The 20,439-nt window shown below is 36.2% G+C and overlaps 1 protein-coding gene across 1 annotated transcript in view; it reads right to left on the reverse strand.

Annotated features, from left to right (window-relative positions):
- Positions 1 to 19,502, reverse strand: part of KDM5D (lysine demethylase 5D) — a 37,557-nt gene extending 18,055 nt beyond the window's left edge. The window contains exons 1-11 of the mRNA XM_023201908.2: positions 19,248 to 19,502; positions 18,962 to 19,130; positions 17,748 to 17,825; positions 16,286 to 16,408; positions 15,867 to 16,037; positions 14,094 to 14,228; positions 9,907 to 10,036; positions 9,639 to 9,784; positions 6,886 to 7,044; positions 6,347 to 6,466; positions 6,075 to 6,233 (exon numbers count right to left, since the gene is read on the reverse strand). Of these exons, the coding sequence (XP_023057676.1) occupies positions 6,075 to 6,233; positions 6,347 to 6,466; positions 6,886 to 7,044; positions 9,639 to 9,784; positions 9,907 to 10,036; positions 14,094 to 14,228; positions 15,867 to 16,037; positions 16,286 to 16,408; positions 17,748 to 17,825; positions 18,962 to 19,111 (1,371 nt within the window). The 5' untranslated portion in view covers positions 19,112 to 19,130; positions 19,248 to 19,502. The remainder of the gene's footprint in view (positions 1 to 6,074; positions 6,234 to 6,346; positions 6,467 to 6,885; positions 7,045 to 9,638; positions 9,785 to 9,906; positions 10,037 to 14,093; positions 14,229 to 15,866; positions 16,038 to 16,285; positions 16,409 to 17,747; positions 17,826 to 18,961; positions 19,131 to 19,247) is intronic.
- Positions 19,503 to 20,439: the final 937 nt, after the last annotated feature.

The raw sequence follows: 20,439 nt of genomic DNA on the forward strand, positions 1-20,439 counted from the left end.
TGCTATACCCATCAAGCTACCACTGACTTTCTTCACAAAACTGGAAAAAACTACTTTCAGTTTCATATAGCAGCAAAAAAGAGCCCGTGTAGCAAAGAGACAATACTAAGCAAAAGGAATGAAGTTGGAGGCATCACGCTACCTGACTTTAAACTATACTACCAGGCTACAGTAAGATAAACAGCATAGTACTGGTACTAAAACAGATATACAGACCAACTGAATAGAACAGAGCCCTCAGAAATAACACCACCCATCTACAACCATCTGATCTTTAATACACCTAACACAAACAAGCAATGGGGAAAGGATTCCCTATTTAATAAACGGTGCTGGGAAAACTGGCTAGCTATATGCAGAAAGCTAAAACTGGATCCCTTCCTTACACCTTATACAAAAATTAACTCAAGATGGATTAAAGACTTAAACATGAGACCTAAAACTATAAAAAACCCTAGAAGAAAACCTAGACAATACCATTCAGGAGACAGGCAAGGACAAAGACTTCAGGACTAAAACACCAAAGCAATGGCAACAAATGCCAAAATTGATAAATGGGATCTAATTAAACTAAAGAGCTTCTGCACAGCAAAAGAAACTATCGTTAGAGTGAAAAGGCAACCTACAGAATGTGAGAAAATGTTTGCAATCTGTCCATGTGACTAAGGGCTAATATACAGAATCTACAAAGAACTTAAACAAATTTACAAGACAAAAACAACCCCATCAAAAAGTGACCAAAAGTTATCAACAGACACTTCTCAAAAGAAGACATTTATGCAGCCAACAAATATATTTTTAGAAAGTCATCATCACTGGTCATTAGAGAAATGCAAATCAAAACCATTAATGAGATACCATCTCATGCCAGTTAGAATGGCAATCATTACAATCAAAAACAACAGATGCAGGACAGGATGTGGAGAAACCCGATTACTTTTACACTGTTGGTGAGAGTATAAATTAGTTCAACTATTGTAGAAGACAGTATGGTGATTTCTCAAGGATCTAAAACTAGAAATACCATTTAATCCAGCAATCCCATTACAGGGTATACACCCAGAGGATTATAAATCATCCTACTATAAAGACACATGCAAACGCATGTTTAATCCAGCACTATTCACAATAGCAAAGACTTGGAATGAACCCAAATGCCCATCAATGATAGACTGGATTTAAAAAAAAGTGGCACATACACACCATGGAATACTATGCAGTCATAAAAAAGGATGAGTCCATGACCTTTGCAGGGACATGGAGGAAGCCGGGAACAGCATTCTCCGCAAACTAACACAAGAACAGAAGGCCAAACACCACATGTTCTCACTCCTAAGTGGGAGTTAAACAATGAGAATACATGGACACAGGGCAGGGAACATCACACACTCAGGTCTGTCAGAGCTGTGGGGCTAGGGGAAGGACAGCAACAGGGAAAATACTTAAGGTAGGTAGATCATGGATTTACAGGTGCAGGAAACCACCATGGCATATGTATACCTATGTAACAAACCTGCATGTTCTGCACATGTACCCAGAACTTAAAAATATAATTAAAACATAAATAAACTACAGAATAATAGGAGAATTTCTGCTCAAATAAAAGGCCACATTATATTTCTCTTAATAATAGTATCATAAGTTCAATATGTTTATTATTTGAAATAATTAACATGACCCAGGAATATATTTGAAAAAAATCCAAAAAAAAAGCTAAATATATAAGCTAAGAAAATTATATGATTATACTTATCTGCAGTATTATAAAACAATACAGTTTCAAAAACTTCTGAATTACAAGTTTAATACATACAGCTTCACTTTTCAACTACATTGTGGTTAGATGTTGAGGAAACACAAAGTACCTCAACATGCTAGATAAGAAAACCTATTTTTTAAATGTTTTGGTTCAGCTGCTTAGAAAATAAGGAAAATCCTCAGAGGATAAAACTAAGAAATAACATGTACAAATAACAGTTCTGAAACTGATGACATCTGGGTCAACCATAAAAGAAAATTTGGAGCTTCCAAAGAAGGTCATATTAGGGTTTTTAACATAAAACTGTGACAGTTCTATTATCCATTGAGCTGTAAAATTGAAGGAGGTGAAAAACATCCTGAAGAAATAGGTATTAAATACCTTCCCTATCTTGGTACCTTTCCCACAAGAAGAAAAGGAAAGATACTCCTAAGAGTTCTTACTTGTCAGCCATCCACACAAGAATTCATATTTACTTGAAAACATAAGTATTCATTTTCACTTGAAAATGCAAAGCTAAAAATTTTTTATATAGTCTTAGGAGAATCCTTGACATTTAACAGAAACAGTCTATTCTGCAGCTTGACATTAAAATCTAGGTTTGTGAAAAAATTCCCATATATATGGTTCAAAGAAACACAAGCTCATCAAAAAACAAAAACAACAACAAAAACATTAATTAAATCAAAGCCATAAAATATGGAAGGGGAGTTGTAAAATGAGTAAAAATTTGCTGAGAAAACCAGCTGTAATTAGTTCTCAGAATATGCTATAATAACGAGGTATTGAAGGTAAAATCAGTTTAATTTAATAAGAGGATAAAAGAAATGTGAAGAAAAAGGTTTTCAACATTAGGAAAGTCTGAAAAATAATCAGAAATTCTAAAGATAAAAATGTAACATTAAAAATTATAAACTAAGTGGTTTAATAGATTAGGTATTTTAAAAACCGGTGCATTTTTAAGTTGTTTTAAGTAAGTTACTTAAAAAACAATAGCAGCAAAAGAATAAAAAAAATTGAAAGATAGGTGGAAAAACATATAGAAGAGACTAATAAGGTTCTAGTTAACAGGATAAAGAAATTACAGACTGTAAAAGTTGATGACCAAGAATTTTTTGGAACTGGTAAAAGCTGAATTCTCAAGTTTGAGAATTCCTATGTATTCCCAGAAATATTAAGTAAAAAGGTCACATTTCATACATCAAGAAAATCTGCAATACACTAAAACAAAGAGATATTATAGCAGTCAAAAAGAAAAAAAACAGAACACACTACTACAAACTAATGTAAGATTCAGAATTGACTTCTGAAAAGCCAAAACAGATTTATATATACAGAGAAATACCTTTATAAGAATAAAGGTAAAACACATATTTAACAAGTCAAAGAAAAACTTACAAATGCCTCTGTTTAAAATTTTTTTTTTTTTTCCCCTTGGCAGAGACTCCCTGTGTCACCCAGGCTGGAATGCAGCGGTGCGATTTCAGCTCACCGTAAGCTCCGCTTCCCAGGTTCATGCCATTCTTCCACCTCAGCCTCCCGAGTAGCTGGGACTACAGGCACCTGCCACGATGCCTGGCTAATTTTGTGTATTTTTAATAGAGACGGGGTTTCACCGTGTTAGCCAGGATGTGCTCAATCTCCTGACCTCATGATCCACCTGCCTTGACTTCCCAAAGTGCTGAGATTACAGGCATGAGCCACTGCACCTGGCCTATTTAAGAAATTTCTAAAAAATTTACTTTAGAAACAAAGAAAAATGGTTCCAAGAATGGCAAACAATCAAAAGAAAAAATGAAGTGTGGATAAATCTGTAGTCAGTATGAAAACAAAAATAATATCCATTTTGTTGCTGAAAAATCTTTAAAAACATGCACAAAAATTTCATGGGTCAGAAGAGAACTGAACAGAAGAGTAACAGTTATATACTCTAATATTACTTGAGAAAAGTAAACAAAATTAAATGTTAGCTTATCTTTAAAACAAAATATTAAAACTAGCATATAAAAGTTGCTAAACTTAGAAGTGGCTAAAATGGAATGAGGCAAAAAAAAAAGGAAAACAGAAAAGGCAGCAGAAACTAAGTTCAAAACAAGACAGCAAAAAATGGATGCAATCATCAGTTATAATAAATGAAAATTAAAAAATAAAAACTCACTGGATTAAAAAAATTGTGCATTATTTACAAGTTAAACATTTAAAGTCTATATATACAGAAAGATAAACTAAATCTAGGAGCCAAAGGAAACTAGCAGGAATGGGACCAACCAGCAGGATAGAGAGACCAAGGTATACAAAGTAATGCTACGTGAAAACATATCATATCCACAAAATTAGGTAACAGTATGTAGTGCTTTGTTATATATATGGACGACTAGTTCCCTCATTAGTTTCAGTGTAACCTGTCAGAATCCTTTTGTAAAACAATTCAGAGTATCTTTCAATTCCACTTCTAAACATAAAACCTAGAAATTGTTGCTTCAGACCATCTGTAAAATAATGCTCATACACTATTAGTAATAGCTAAACACCAGAAGCAATCCAACAGAAAGAAAGGTAAATGAGATGCAATCCCAGCATGCAATGTTACATAATAGTGAAAAAACAGGTAATTTAAAGCTATGAGCAACAACATACATGAATTTTCATAACACAATACTGACAGAAAAAAATCAGAGTGCACACATTAACAAAGCTTGAAAATTAATACCCTTTGTAAAAATACATACATATGTAATCAAACACTACACTCTTTTTTTTTATTATGACAAACCCATGACAGTGGAACATTTGGGTGTTAGTGGAGAGAAAGAAGGAGGTATGACTAGCGGAAAAGTCTGTAGAGAGATATTACATCACAAAACTTCAGTTCTTCTGTTCAAAAGTTAGTTCATGGATATTACTCAATACCAATGCTTTATACTGACAACAGGACTTGTCTGTGGCTTCAAAATACCGCAGTTTTTTTGGGTTGTTTCAAAAAGGGAATTAGAAAAAGACCAATGTCAACAATGGATACTATAGGTGATTCCCTTCTAATTACTTGATTTATAGTTTCAATTCTCAGTAATTTTAACGTACCTCTATTTTAAGAACTATAAACAAAGTATCTGTAAGAAAGACTTTTAAGTACTATGATGCTCAGCTTACACATCTCTTAACAAAAGGACATATTCTGAAAAATATGTCCTTAGGCAATTTTGTCCTTATGTGAACATCATAGAGTATATGCACACAAACCAAGAAGAAACAATCCACTACATACCTATGCTACATAGTATGTAACTATTGCTCCTAGGTTACAAATTAGTGCATCATTATTGTACTGAATATTGTAGGTCACGTAACACAATGGTTTAAGTATCTATGCCTTTAGACATAGAAAAGATATAGTGAAAGTACAGTATTGCTCCTTTTTTAAACTGAAACTGTTATGCAGCATACGACCGACTATGTAATAGCAGTTATATGGATACAGACATCTCCATAAATACAGTATACATACATAAAAATCAAAGTAAGGCTTCCTAAAAATGTTAGTCACAGTTATTAGCTAAGTTTACCCTCAAACCACTTTTTGTTTCTGTCTAGATCAACCTTGTTGTTAGACTAATCTATATACAATGCCAAATACTAATTCTTTTGGTCCTGGCCAACATGGTAAAACAGCAGTTATAATAGGATTAATTTCTCAAATGTTCAAATAATGCATAAGGATGGTTATATTTTAGCTTTTAGACGGTTACATCTCCCCAAATTATGTTACTTCAGGCATTATTTTGTTTTGGTCTCCACTAAGGGAGAAATGCAAATGTGATGAGCCAGAATTTAGGATGGCTATATGGGTTTCTTTGATTAATACAAGAAACTACCATGTAATAAAGAATGATATCAGTGGTTTCTGCATTGCTCCATGTGTTCGACATGAACACAAACTGATAACACTTAATAAAGGCACCTCTTTCTGCCCTTCCAAATATTTCAAGATAAGCTGGTCATAGTGTTTGTTTTTCGTATAAAGGTGGTAAGCTTCCAATATTTAGACTTAAGGAAAGGCAAAGGAACACTATAGCTCTTCATTGATAGTATCAAGATTTCCACTGTTCCTTTTATTTATCCCCATCAGAGTTTTAAGGGAAAAAACATGATGACTGTCCATATTCTGGTTCACTGACAGATCATTCAGTATCATCAAACCTCATCATTATCCCAAATATGTGAAGACAACACTGTGTGGGAGAACCTCTGAAAGTAATTTTACATGCCAAAATGTATTTCCCTAGTTAATGTTAACATGAACTAACAACAGTATTACCTTCTCCTCAGGAGATAAATTTCGTTTGCTATTGCTGACAGGAAAGCCACTGCCAAATTCTTTGGAATGAATATCAGCTCCATATTCAACTGTCACATCTTCATCAATGCTGCTCACCAGCCTCCAGAATTCCTTCTCTACAAGTTCTGTAGGCACCATCTGTGAAAACAAGTGTATTATAGCCCCCTATATGTTGGACCCATGTCTCCAAGAACCAGAGAACTAAGACCACCACAAGAGAATCGCTACAGTCTAGCCCTCAGATCACATACATGTACAGGCATGTTGAAATAGTCAGACTTGAAGGAATCAGCCATTTCACCAAAACTCTGCAAAGTGTACTCCTGGGTAGCCTGTTCAAATCCAAAAGCTTCAGGAGGCTGTTTACACTCCTGAAATAAAATATATTTCAGCAAGTCAAAGGGAATGAAGATCCAAAAAAACAGGAAAGCTAAGGAGAGACAAATTTTTCATGTTATATTCAGTATCTCGCGTGATAATTCTTCATTTTCCTCTTTCCAGATAGGTTTGTTTCATCAGTAGGTATGAAACATTATTTCCTAATCTTTCCTAATACATTTCATGCCATTTGGATTATGTCTCCTTGCCTCTGGTTCACTCAAGTCTCTATTATTCTACAGTTAGTGTGTCCAATCATTCTTGCATAGTAGCTCACTGATAGCTTAATCAAAACCTAACAAAAGTATTAACTTCTAAAAGGGCAGAAACTACCTCCCTAAAATCCAGAAGGTTAGATTACAGAAAATCACCAAGAACCAAAAATAAAGCATCTGTGACAGACAGATCTTACCGCCAAGATACATTTTGGGCACCTCCAGATGCCTCTGGGGATTTCAGGAAGGGGTGGCAACAAGCAGAAGATGTGGTAATTGTCATCACAGCCATCGCAGAAAAGCAGCTTATCACCTTCATCCCCACGGGAGCATATCTGGCAAATATACGAGTCAATCTACAAAAATAATAGCAAAGTAAAAAAATTAGTTGCTTGTTCCATGATATCTTATCCCAGGTTTCCAGAACATTCATGAACACCTATCATTAATCAGTAACTATACAATGTTGTATTTATGAGTTTACTACCTAGTGCAAACTATGACAGGAAACAATTATAGTGTAATACAGTAAGTTAACAAAGAAACCATGGGTGCAAAGTAGACTTTTTATAGAGGTTCAATGGCATAATCAAAAATCATAAAGGTATAAAGCAGCATTGATCATTCAGAGAATTACATACAGTTCTGGCACAGAGGGCAAGTGGAACAAAAAAGGCCAACTGACCGAGTATCCAGTTACACTTATTCCTCTTGTGAAAAGTTTGGGAGATGTCTACTTTCATTCTAAACAGTATCTTAGATTAGGTGATGAATTAAATAGTTATTCACGTAGCATGTCACAGAAGAGAAACATGAAGCAAAGGCTAAATAACTTGATTCTTAGATACAATTGAAAAAAAATCTAGTAATAATTACCAGTTCAAAATGAAAATGCAGTGATAAAGTTTTTAGCAGGATAGTCATATTTTGAAAAAATTACCTTCAACAAGTAGGATGGGCTTTTCTACAAGAATCTAGAAGTAAACTGATCAATAAAGAGAAAATAAAGATAACTCAAGAGCAGAAGAAACTGTGTGAAAGTATGTATTTTTAAATTACATACACACACATAAACATACACACAAATTATGTATGTGTATATATACATGCATATATACACATGTATATGCATGCATCTACACACATGCATATTACAAATCAGAATACTTATAAATATAAGAGGCCAGGTGGGGTAGCTCAGGTTTGTAATCCCAGCACTTTGGGAGGCCAAGGCAGGAGGATTGCCTGAGCTCAGGAGTTCACGACCACCCTGGGCAACAAGCTCAAACCTCATCTCTACTAAAATAAATAAAAAAAAAAAATTAGCAGTGTGTGCCAGTGTGCACCTATAGTCCCAGTTACTTGGGAGGCTGAGGCAGGAGAATTGCTTGAACCTGGAGGCGGAGGTTGCAGTGAGCTGAGAGCGTGCCAGTGCACTTCAGCCTAGGTGATGGTGAGATTTCATCTCAAAAAAAAAAAAAAAAAAGAAAAGAAAAGAAAAAGAAAAAAAGGAAAATTCAACAGAATTATCAGGAAAAGATTTCATAAAATAAAAAACTTTGAAACTTATGAAAGATGCTCAATATAAAAAATTGTAAACCAAGGAAATGCAAATTAAAATTACAATGAAATACTACACATCTTCCAGAATGGCTGAAATGGAAACAAAACTGTCAATTCTAAGTGTTAGTGAGGACAGGTAACCAGAACTGGTATCCAATACTAGCTGATAAACTAGTCAACTATTTTTAAAAATAGTCTGACAATAATCCAATACTGAAAATACACATAGTCTCAATCACAGCAATTCAATCCTGTATATCTAGTTAACAGAAATGTCTACATATGCTACCTAGAAACATATACTTTAATATTCATAGAATTATTTGAAATAGCCAAAAATTGGTAACTACTAAAAGTTGAATGGTAAAACAGATGGAAAAAAAGCTATGCCTAACAAAATTACACTTAATAAAACACAAGAGTATTAACAGAACCATATAAACGATTTTTTGAACCACTAAACGAAGAAGTCAATATATAAAAGGGGTGATTAATTAAAAGTACACAAACAAATAAAACTAATCCAGATATTTTTGTGTATGCATGATATACCAAAATAAAAACAAAAGCAATAGAACTAAGTGAACAACTAGCTGTACGGATAAGAAAGTAGTGATCAATGACTCCCAGACTTCAATCTTGATGATAGGTCTACCTTGTGTCCATAAAATGAAAACTAATGAGACAAGTAGGAACAGGACAGGGGTGGTAAAGATGATCTCCCAAGCATTAGGTGGAAAAGACTAAGAAACACAAGAATTTGCAGCTCCAAGCAGAAGTCTGAGAACAAAATTTCTGAAACCAGCATTTACATAAAGGAAAAGCAAACAAAAAATATCAAAACAGGGTGAAATTAGTTAAAGAGTAAGGAGGAAGGTAGGAATTTTTTTTTTTTTCTTGTAGTGCAGACCTAAATATGTAAGACATTATAAAAATCTTCCAAGTGAGATGTAGAAAGAGTAAAAGAAGATGTAAACATACAAGGGACAAAAGTAAAACAAGATAATAGAAAACCGTCACTACCGTATGAAAGGTGATGCTTTGAGAGTCTGGAGGAATTTGCCAAAAACAAACAGCTCTTTGACATAATTTATATCCGATCACGTTATCTCCTATATTAAGCTGTAGAAGTTCAGAAAATGCTGATAGAGTTGAAAAACAATAGTTTTGTGAAAAGTTTTATCTAAAAAGACACAAAAAATTTGCTTTTGACTTTAGTATCCTGAGTAAGTTTCCTCCCTTTTCTAGCCACTTGTTTCTTCAGATAAAAGGGCTCATAAACAAGCAGAAAGAAGGAAAGAAAAAAGAAAAGTATGATGAAATAATTTTAGGTTCAATCTAATCTTGACAGTTCAAAGTAGAGTATTACAAAATCATGAGTCCTTACAAACTGGGCACTGCTGTGATTCTTTCGTAGCTGCATGGTCATCTTAGTGCAGGGCTCTAGGCTATAGTGCTGCTTAAGCAATGCTGATGACACATTCCCATCTCCACTTCGCTGGTCCTTCACCTTCACAGCCGGGGTGCATGTGACTAAAGAAGTAAAAAAAACTCTGAAAACAATCCTCTCCTGCATCAAGATTACCAAACTACTTCTCACATGAAACTTTGCTATTTTATCCCTCTCACTTCCCCAGCCTATTAAAGTTCCTCACCTTTCTTACGCACAGTCTTATCCTTATCCTTAGCCATAAGGCCCAAGCCCATCATTTTGGGACCTGGCCCATAGATCTGTAACTTCTTTAGCTCTGGATTCTTCTCAATGTCCTCCTCTGTAGGCTCTAGCTGTTCAAAGAAGATTCAAACAATGAAGTCAGCTTTACCTATACAGGCATAAATACTTTATAGGCAAGGTCTAGACAAGTCACATGGACTAAAATCAACTAACAGCTTTCACCCAATTTTGAATGGTTATTAATCACATTTTTACTGTGAGTATGGTATGGTCAGGTAGGAGCAAATGGATAAATCTGGAAAGTAATGAAGTTTCTCAACTTTTTTTCATGTTAGGAAAAAAATGACTACTTCTGGGCTTGCAAGGCTAGTGAAGCTTAAATGTCAGAAGTTTGTATCTTATAGTAAAGACTTTTGTAATCATAAATAAGCCCCCCTCTCCAACTGAGCTGAAGATGCAAACAGTAAGACAGGAAAAATTCTATTCCATTTAGGCTGGTATCATTAGAACCATAACGGCTTTCAGACCACAATATAATCACAAACCTGGGAAAAATGGAAACCCAGTAAGTACCAAAATACAAATCATATGCCATATATATTATATACCATTTTCAGCATTTTTTTAAATGACACTGTAAAATATGTTTTATGAATGTTTAAAATAATGTTATACCTTGAAATTGTGCTCAGTTATATTTTCCATTTATTTTAAAGCTTTATTCTTACGAATTTTCTTTTATATAGAGATTAGTTTTCTATTTATATAAACACACACACATACACACACAGAGAGACACAGTAACATATTTTATGCTTTTCTTTTATTCCCACAGCAATTTCTGCAAGCAGAAACGTATATTGTATTATGTCTATGAGTATACATAGCTTATTAAAATACTGTTCCAGAAATCATTTAATTATACATTGAGGCCATTTCCAACTTTTTGACATCCTGAAGAGCTAAGTAACTAACTGTATTAATCTAACTTTTATTTTGTATACTTTACATTGTTTTGACATTTCTAGGGGACATTGTTGGCTAGGGAGATCAGCTCTTTCAGAGCTGGCTAAACTAAACCGTAACTTTACCATACACACCAAACTACCCCAAGTCCAAACCTGTAACTATTTGCTTTAAGTATCATATACAGCCAGTATTGCCCCTGCTGTAAACCAACTCAGAGCCATGTACCAGAAACCTACTGGCATCCACTGTGCCCCATAGAGCACTGAAATTATTCCAGTAAACTAGCCAATTCTGACATTTACACTGCCCTGCTTTGCCTGTCTCACAGAAATACAAATAAAGGCTGTGATCTGTGCCTTTCAAATTACCTTTTACCTCCTGACTGACTACAGTGGCTGTGTGGTATGCCATACATCTCATTTGGAAAGAAACAGTCAGCAACATTAAACTTTTAGTACTGATCTCTCCATCTCATCATTATTGAATCATGTCTATAAATTAAGACTCAAACACAAATCATTAGTACCCATGTACTTGCTGCATTATTCTTCTCAAAAGATTATTAACAGAAATTAAGCAGAAGGACATAAACATTTAAAATTTTAGTAACTTCAAATTTTAATTTTAATACAACCCTTCACTACTACAAACAGTGCACACAATGCCTTGTTCCTCATATCCTTGACACATTTTGACCTTTTCCTAACCAGTTATGTGAAAGGGGTATGTGGGTACTTCGTATATTTTCAATTTGTAAGAGAGGTGAAACACTTTTGATTTATTATTCATCATGGCTGCTAGAAAAGGGAACTTGAAAATAAGCTCTGATAAAAAATAAAGATTCTATCAGTTTTGTGCTTCTAAAACTTTTAGATGCAATATATAATTTTACACACAAAACATTGTATTATGTACATTATATATTTTACATTAAAGTTACATAATTTCTAACCATCAAATAGTTTTTAAAAGAGCCAATATACATTATATATTTTACATTAATACTACATAAATTATTTCTAACCATCAAATACTTTTTAAAAGAATTAATATTTGCTTGTTTTAGAATAAAGTAATACCACACTACTGTACATTTCGGACAGTCTACTACCTGTTCTTAAATTACAAGCGTGCCTTAAATGGAAAAGATGTGTTAGTCCTCATGTCTCCTTCCTTGCTTTATGCAGAATTTGTAACTTTTTTCTTCATATTTTGGAAATACTATCAATTTTTGTAAACCATACAGTTTTCAATTTTTTGTTTGTTTTGCTTTTGTTTTTGAGAGAGTCTTGCTCAGTCACCCAGGCTGGAGTGCAGTGGCATGATTTTGGCTCACTCTAACCTCTGTCTTCCAGGCTCAAGTGATTCTCATGTCTCAGTCTCCTGAGAAGCTAGGATTACAATTATCTGCCACCACACCCACCTAATTTTCCTATTTTTAGTAGAGATGGGGTTTCACCACATTGGCCAGGTTGGTCTCGAACTGCAGATCTCAGGTAATCCACCCACCCCAGCCTCCCAAAATTCTGTGATTATAGGCATGAGCCGCTGTGCCTGGCCCAACAACTTTTAAAACCTTTCCTGCAAAGTGGACAATGAACTCCCCCTGCCAAAAATGTGCCTAAGGATCCATTTTATCTGAAAAATTTTTAGACCCTTTGCTCGTACTTACAACTTGAGACAAATTTTGCCAGTGTCCTAGTTATTACATGTTCATTTTTCTTATTCAGTTTTTTCCAGACATAGTTCTTACTACAAAGAACTAAAGTACTAATACAGAATCCATCTGCATTTCAATAATCTTAACTAGATAAAACTTCTCACTTCGGTCTAATATCTAATATTATAATATCTCAAAATTTAAATATTGTTAAGAATTATCCAGAAAGCACCTAAGGGTACACAACATTGTCTTAATTTATTTTAAGGTATTTCAGAAATAAAAATATCCAAATCTTATGAAAATGTTGTATATGGAGCAATGAAAACAAGATTTACATAGAAGTTATTAAAAATATAGTTTATATTTTTCATTTTCTGAATATTATGATATTTTAATATCTTAAATATTTCTGGCTAGGAGAGACTGCCCTCCCAGGGTTAGCTACTTCTGCAAATACCAAATGGCTCACCCAGGAGTATGCCTTAATGTGTCTTTAATATATTCACTGACAAATCCAAAGCTAATCCTCATCAATTCAGCCCATACAATTCAGAAGGCAAAGTTCCTCCGCCTTAATTCTAGAGTCAGGCAACTAGGGAATATTGCTGTAGCCTAGAGCCTGCCAAGAGTATTTAAACTAGCCAATCCTAAACTGCTTATCCTGCTCTGTCTTGCCTTTCCCTTGGTAAACCCCATTTAGGCTATGGCCTAGGTTCTTTCCTTGTTCCTGCTCCTTCTGCATGTCCAAGATGGGTTTTCCCCTCTACCACTGTGTAGCATATAGTGACTACCTTGCTAAGGCCTGTGATGATAATAAACTTTGCTTTCCTGAGTCTCTGTGGTCATAGCTACTGACCACATTGAAGACCACAGAATAAAACAAACAGTTAACAATAACTAACTTGTACGGTGTGCTTTGCAAAAATCATTCTAAGGTTCATAGAAATTAATAATACCTTATAAGCAGGCATAGTGGCTAACTTCTTTTTTTTTTTTTGAGGCGGAGTCTCGCTCTGTCGCCCGGACTGGAGTGCAGTGGCCGGATCTCAGCTCACTGCAAGCTCTGCCTCCCGGGTTTATGCCATTCTCCTGCCTCAGCCTCCCGAGTAGCTGGGACTACAGGCGCCCGCCACCTCGCCCGGCTAGTTTTTTTGTATTTTTTTAGTAGAGACGGGGTTTCACCGTGTTAGCCAGGATATAGTGGCTAACTTCTGTAACCCCAGTTACTCCAAAGGCTGTGGAGGCAGAATCATTTAAACCTGGAGGTTCAAGACCAGCCTGGCAACGTGGCAAGATCCCATCGCTTAAAACAATAGCAATACATTTTCTTTCAAAGTGTATAAAATCAAAACTACAAAGACAATATATTATAAACCGTACCTCTGAACAAAATAACCCATAATTCATTTCAATTAAGTTTATCTTGAACCAGGCATATATAAAACAATGCTTTTAGTAATGAATTTTCCCCAGTATCAAGGTCTAGATGAACCTTCTCAGCTACAGAAAGAATAAGAGGAATAACAGTCACTCACATCAGTCTGTAGTCTTTTTGCCCGTCGACTATAGCTGCTGAACTTTGAAGGTTGCACAGACTGTCTAAGGGGGATGCTGTGGGGCTTGTATTCCTTATCTTTTACCTCATTTTCAAACGGGTGTGTGTTACACTGCTAGAGAGAAAAAAATGTAGAATCAGAAATTGACTGTAATTTGTCATTCCTTCAATTACAATTCCAGCAAATAAAGATGTAGTTCTTTCTAAATTACACAGGTCCACTCTGGTTCTTTGGATAGAACACATACCCTGAAAATTCCCATGCCTTTGCTTAGGAATGAGCAGCACAGAACACGAAAGAACGTGGTTTTTGGACTGTCTTGATATCAATTTGGGTTTTAAGGCTTATTCTTTGTGTGCTTTCAGCAAACATACTGAACTTCTCTTTGTGCTTCAATCTCCTGGATGAAAAATGAGTAACAAAAATACTCAATCTGGCTGGGTGTGGTAGCTCAAACCTGTAATCCCAGAACTCTGGGAAGTTGAGGCAAGTGGATCATGGGGTCAAGAGACCAAGACCATTCTGGTCAAATGGTGAATCCCTATCTCAGTAAAACACAAAAGTTAGTAGGGCCTGGGTGACAGAGCAAGACACTGTCTCAAAACACAAAACAAAAATACTGAATCTTTAACAGAATTATGTACACTAAGTAAAACATGTTTATAAACATAAATACACAGTTTTTATAAAATATTTTATTTTAAAGTTTTATGGATAATAAAACCTAAAAACCGGCCAGTCATGGTGGCACACGCCTGTAATCCCAACATTTTGGGAGGCTGAGGCAGGCGGATCACGAAGTCAAAGGATCGAGACCATTTTGGCTAACATGGACAAACACCATCTCTACGAAAAACACAAAAATTAGCTGGGCATGGTCACCCGTCTGTAATCCCAGCTACTTGGGAGGCTGAGGCAGGAGAATCACTTGAACCCAGGAGATGGAGGTTGCAATGAGCTGAGATCGCACTACCGCCTGGCGAGTAAGACGCTGCCTCAAAAAAAAAAAAAAATTAAAAACTTATTACGTAAAATTACCCTGCTAAATCAGTACCCTGAGTTAAATCCAAGTCGTACCAAGCTTTTAACCTAAACTGTCTTTAAGCTACTCAGCCTCATGAAAGCTTAGGAACTTCATTAAGATGATCTTTTTCGGCCAGGCATGGTGGCTCATGCCTGTAATCTCAGCACTTTTGGAGGCCAAGGCAGGCAGGTCATGAGGTCAGGAGATCAAGACCATCCTGGCTAACACAGTGAAACCCTGTCTTTACTAAAAATACAAAAAAATGAGCCAGGCGTGGTGGCAGGCACCTGTAGTTCCAGCTACTGGGGAGGTCGAGGAAGGAGAATGGCGTGAACCCAGGAGGAGCTTGCAGTGAGCCGAGATTCTGCCTGGGCAACAGTGAGACTCCGTTTCAAAAAAAAAAAAAAAAGATGATCTTTTTTATGTAAGATACTTAAAGGTAGGAAATGGTTTTCTCTAACTTCTAGTTTAAGATCTCCATAAAAAGATCTTGGGAACCCATAAGATAGAAAGGTCACTCTAGTTCTTACTTATGTATAGCAGGAATAAAACTATGCCACATAAAGAGGCTGAAAAATATGTTCCAGGGCCAATTCCTGGAACATCTTCACTCTAGAGATTGATAATCTATAGACCCTGACTACTCAGGAGAAAAGTCCAATCCAAAGAGAAAATAATAAAACAAAACAAAATGACATCAGGCCACGAACCAGTTTAAGGGCCCTCACCACATGGTTGGCTCCAGACTGAAATATTTCATAGGGGTAAATAATGCGTTCATAATGTGATCGTAGCAGGGAACCAATGTTTCTGCCTGGTGGATAGTGGAGACGCTGGGCAACTCGAGCCCACCGACGATCCTTGCAAATGGCTTCATACCCACCTTCCTCCATCACAATCTGAAAGTGTAAGAAACAACATGGATGAACTGTGAACAGGATGGAAAGGGCTAAACACAGCAATGAAACTTGACTATGGTGGGCTATGCCCTTCCCCCAACACCAATCATTCTAAGACTCAAAGATTATGTCAAGAAATGCTGCCAGACTCTGTGTTCTTTCCTTTCCTGCCTAGTGTTTCTACCACAGAAGATCTTTGATGCAAGGCTTTTTATTTGTTTCTCCTTTAGAAAGTAGACTACTGTTACCTTACTAAGGCTGTAAAGGTCCAAGATCCTCCGCTCCACATTAGGAATCTTTAATGAGGAGCCTTGAATTTCCCAGAATTTTGCAATCTGATCCAAATAGTTCAATTTCACTCTAGTCTGGGCCTGGGAAAGAGAAGGTCTTATAAGATTGGCATACTCCTTAATCAAACTTCGCTGAGTATGAAGTAAACGAACAAGTATTATTCTATGCTATCCACACTTCTCTACTAATGTGCCGGAGCCCCAGCTTTCCTGTCTTATCTCACCAATGGTGTCCACAAAAAGTTCGCTGATTCTTTAATCTACAAGGAGCTAAGAATGTGCTGTCTTAGAATCAAAATCCTATCTAAATTTAAGGAATTATTCTTGGACTTAAAGGTGGCTTGACCAAAAATATGTAGGCTCCAAGAGTATTTAGACTCAGTATCACCAATAGTCTTAATGTAAACTTAGAATGTACTAATACATAACAGAAAGAAGTAAAATATTTTTCTAGTTCATGTCAAAAATTTGGACACGAAACCAGTTTCTGAATTATTGCTTTCTTACCATAACTCACATGCAGCTTCTAGCTACTGATCATAGTCAAAATTCTAATAGTAAAAGAAAATGACAAATCATTCATAAACTTTCTATACTAAATACTAAACTGTGAAGACTGAGTTGACTGCTTTAAAAAGCAAGCTCTGCCTCTGACATTTTATTAAAGCAGAACATATGCAATACCAGCCTGTTGCTGAATATTTAAAAGATCCTATTTCTTCTCTGAACTCTGCTTCTGTTAAAGAACTAAAAAAAGTTTAGTCACACTGGATGCAGTGGCTCATGCTTGTAAACCCAGCACTTTGGGAGGCCAAGGTGGGCAGATCACCTAATGTCAGGAGTTGAAGACCACAATGGCCAAAACAGTGAAACTCTATCTCTACTAAAAATACAAAAATTAGCGGGGTGTGCTGGTGTGCACCTGTAATCTCAGGCACTTGGGAGGCTGAGCCCAGAAGGTAGAGGCTGCAGTGAGTTGAGATCACGCCACTGCACTGCAGCCTGGGAGACGGTGAAATTCAGCCACAAAAAAAAAAAAAATTCGGTCATAAAGTATGTGAATATGAGAAGACAAAACGGGAAAGGTACTGCCATTTTGGTAGTTCTAACCTGAAACTATTGTACAACAAAATAATGCATCATTCATCCTCAGAAATTTAAAGCCTTTTTTGTGTTCCAGCATTTTAGTGGACCTAAATGGAAGGTACTTTATAGAAAAGTACCTTTATAGAAAGTACCTTTATAGTGGAAGGTACTTTATAGAAAACCTTCTCCAAGATCAATATTCTGGAAAACAATGGAGCTCGGATTCAAATTTAACACATTAGATTTCAAAACCTAAACTATACATTGTTATGAAACTACAATGGTAAGATTAGCGATCAGACTCCTTTAACAAAAGTATGCCTCCCAATCTTACCTCCAGTTCATTTAGTCTTTGGATGCGAGGAGTAAATCTGAAATTGTCAACTTCTACTGCAAAGGGAGGCTGCCAGTCCTAGAAGAAAGTGTAAGAACCTTGTAACTATGGCACAGTTAAGGATGAAGATAGTGAAAACCACAATCATTTTTTCCCACTCTTTTAAAGTCTTTTGGTAACCATTTTTTTTGTACACAAGAGCCTCAAATGATTTCTTCTTCATCATCAAGATTAACTGACAAAAAAAAAAAAAAAAGGAAAAACTGCAAATCCACAACTCTCCTTGGTATCTGTCCTCCGCAACAGACAAAAAAAAAAAAAAAAAAAAAAAAAAACCTCTATAATCTCAAGCCTAGAAAACGACTTCCAAGGAATGACGCACATCTGAACAAAAACTATGCTATTTGGGTTATGAGTCCTTACTAAAATGAAGATAAATGTAAAGCAGATAAAAAATTGTTTCGTCTTTTCAAACCTAAGCCATTATCTCCTCCCACTAACAGCAGTATGAAAAAGTTTCATTCCGAATGCTGAGAAGTGCAAACATCTAACTAAAAACAACGTTGCAACCTGGCTCAATATATGAGAAAAAAGCTGTACGCTCTGAGAAAACTTTTTGACTTCTCTGAATATTTTGTTAGTTGTTTACGACGACAGCACAGGCTCATTTCAGTATACGTTCTTAATTCAGTCAAAGTTCTACAAGGTTCATTCAGTAGTTTGCAGTATAGCAAACCAAGACGGTCTACGTTTACTAACATAAATTTAATTGATGGCAAAGGATACCACATCACTCCCATTCTTTGCTATATTTGTTACATACATCCAAGGTCATATCAAAGAACTAAAACACCAGTCCAAGTTAACTTTGCTCCTGTCACAGATCAAGCACTTCTGATTAAGCTAATTTTTTTTGCGGTTAAGTATAATAAAAGCTTGTGTATGCGTAAACTATATTTAGTAACAGCACAGCGTAAAAATACATGAATCGTACATTTCTGTCCCTACAGCAGTCAGATCTTTAGAACCCCGTGGAACGTGGCGATCTGACACCAATTTTCTGACGCCAACTGGTTCTGGTCAGAAAAGTTAAATGAGAAATTTGGTGCTAAGGGTTTCTGGTCATAAACGTAAATAAAGCCTCGCCAAGGGGTAAACTGCCCCAACCTTCAAACCGAAGTCTGCCTACTCCTAGTTTTGTTTCAAAGACTTACCGCGGGTGGGCGGATTTTGCAGATACCAGCCTTTTCAGCTATAGGCCTTATTTTCGCAATGTAGCCTAGCGGGTCTTGGAATTCAGTCCAGCTAGGCTCAAAAACCGGGCACTCCGGCGGCGGCAGGAACTCGTCACACCCAGGTTCCATGTCGGACTTTAATGCTAAGCTGTAAAATAAGAATCACATTGTCTTTAATGACGAACTGGTTCCTCCTCCTAAAAGGCCTAGGGAAATTTCATTTTCTTTAGAATTTCAGAGTTACTTTAATCCCGTAGCCGCTTACCAATCTCCACGGCCCCTAGTTTTACAACCACCATCTTGACGTCCGAGCCCTGCTGTGTGGGCTACGAATCGTCTCACTCCGCGGATCGATTTTTCCGGCGCTATTTCCAAACCTGTGATACCTTCTGTTCCTTAGATAAAAGCTGAGGACGCAGGAGCGATTTTACCAGTGGAAAACAGCCACGGATCAGTAGCTGGACTGATACTAAACATTACTCTGACGAAACGAAAGAGCAAGATAAAAATAGTATAGCCGGATCTTTTTTTAAAATGGGACCACTGCGCAAATTACGCCTGCGTATTACAGGGAAGGACTGTAAAAGGATCTGGTGAAGTTCAAAGAAGGATTTCTCAGAGAAAATTCCTCCTTTGCGGAAATGTCGGTAGAAACGCATCTTTTTTTATCTGCCGATACAAACCGCCGGCGATCTCTGTTAATGTGAAAGGATTTACTAACATTTTCTGAAGACTCACTGGGTTCTCGGCTGGAGAACTTTCCTATCGCAAGACGTTTAGGAGGCAGGACCCCTGTACGATATATTTATGTTCTTATAAACTTGGCGTTAACAGTGCACTTGAAGTGGGCACATTTGTCGTTGGATTTTTTTAACGAACTCGAGCTTGGATTTTAGGACGGGGTAAAGAAGTGCTAAATGTTTTGAAATAAAACCTTTACCGCACATGATAAACATCCCTTAAAAATTACCTAGGAGCTCCCTAAATTTTAAAACGATCGCAAAGACCTGGACAGATGACAGTAAACCTTCAACATCACTAAACACGCGTGCCATAAATTAAAAGAAACACACCGCTAATGGTCTGTTTTTTGATGTGGAATTATCTATGCTGTTTTTAGGGAAGTTACAATTTATTGCGAGGTTTTATTTCAAAACAAGATGTTATACTTCCTTGCCTCTAATTTTATTTACAATATTTTACACCCCTGTTGAGCAAAAATCACCCTACATTGCCATTCTATTTTTTTAAGAATCAATTAACTACTGTAGTATCTTGTTCTCTGTGTATTTTTGAAAAATACGCAAAAGGTAAGTTTTAAAAATTATCTGGTGGATCTCATTTTGAAGGACACTGCCGGAAATGCTTTAACGTTTGACAGTTTGATCATTATTTCGTATTGTATAATTCTTAGCATTTCCTTTTTTTAACAGTTGATCCATTTCATGTAGATTATC

The sequence above is a fragment of the Piliocolobus tephrosceles genome, chromosome Y (assembly GCF_002776525.5).
Source record: "Piliocolobus tephrosceles isolate RC106 chromosome Y, ASM277652v3, whole genome shotgun sequence".
Taxonomy (NCBI): Eukaryota; Metazoa; Chordata; class Mammalia; order Primates; family Cercopithecidae; genus Piliocolobus; species Piliocolobus tephrosceles.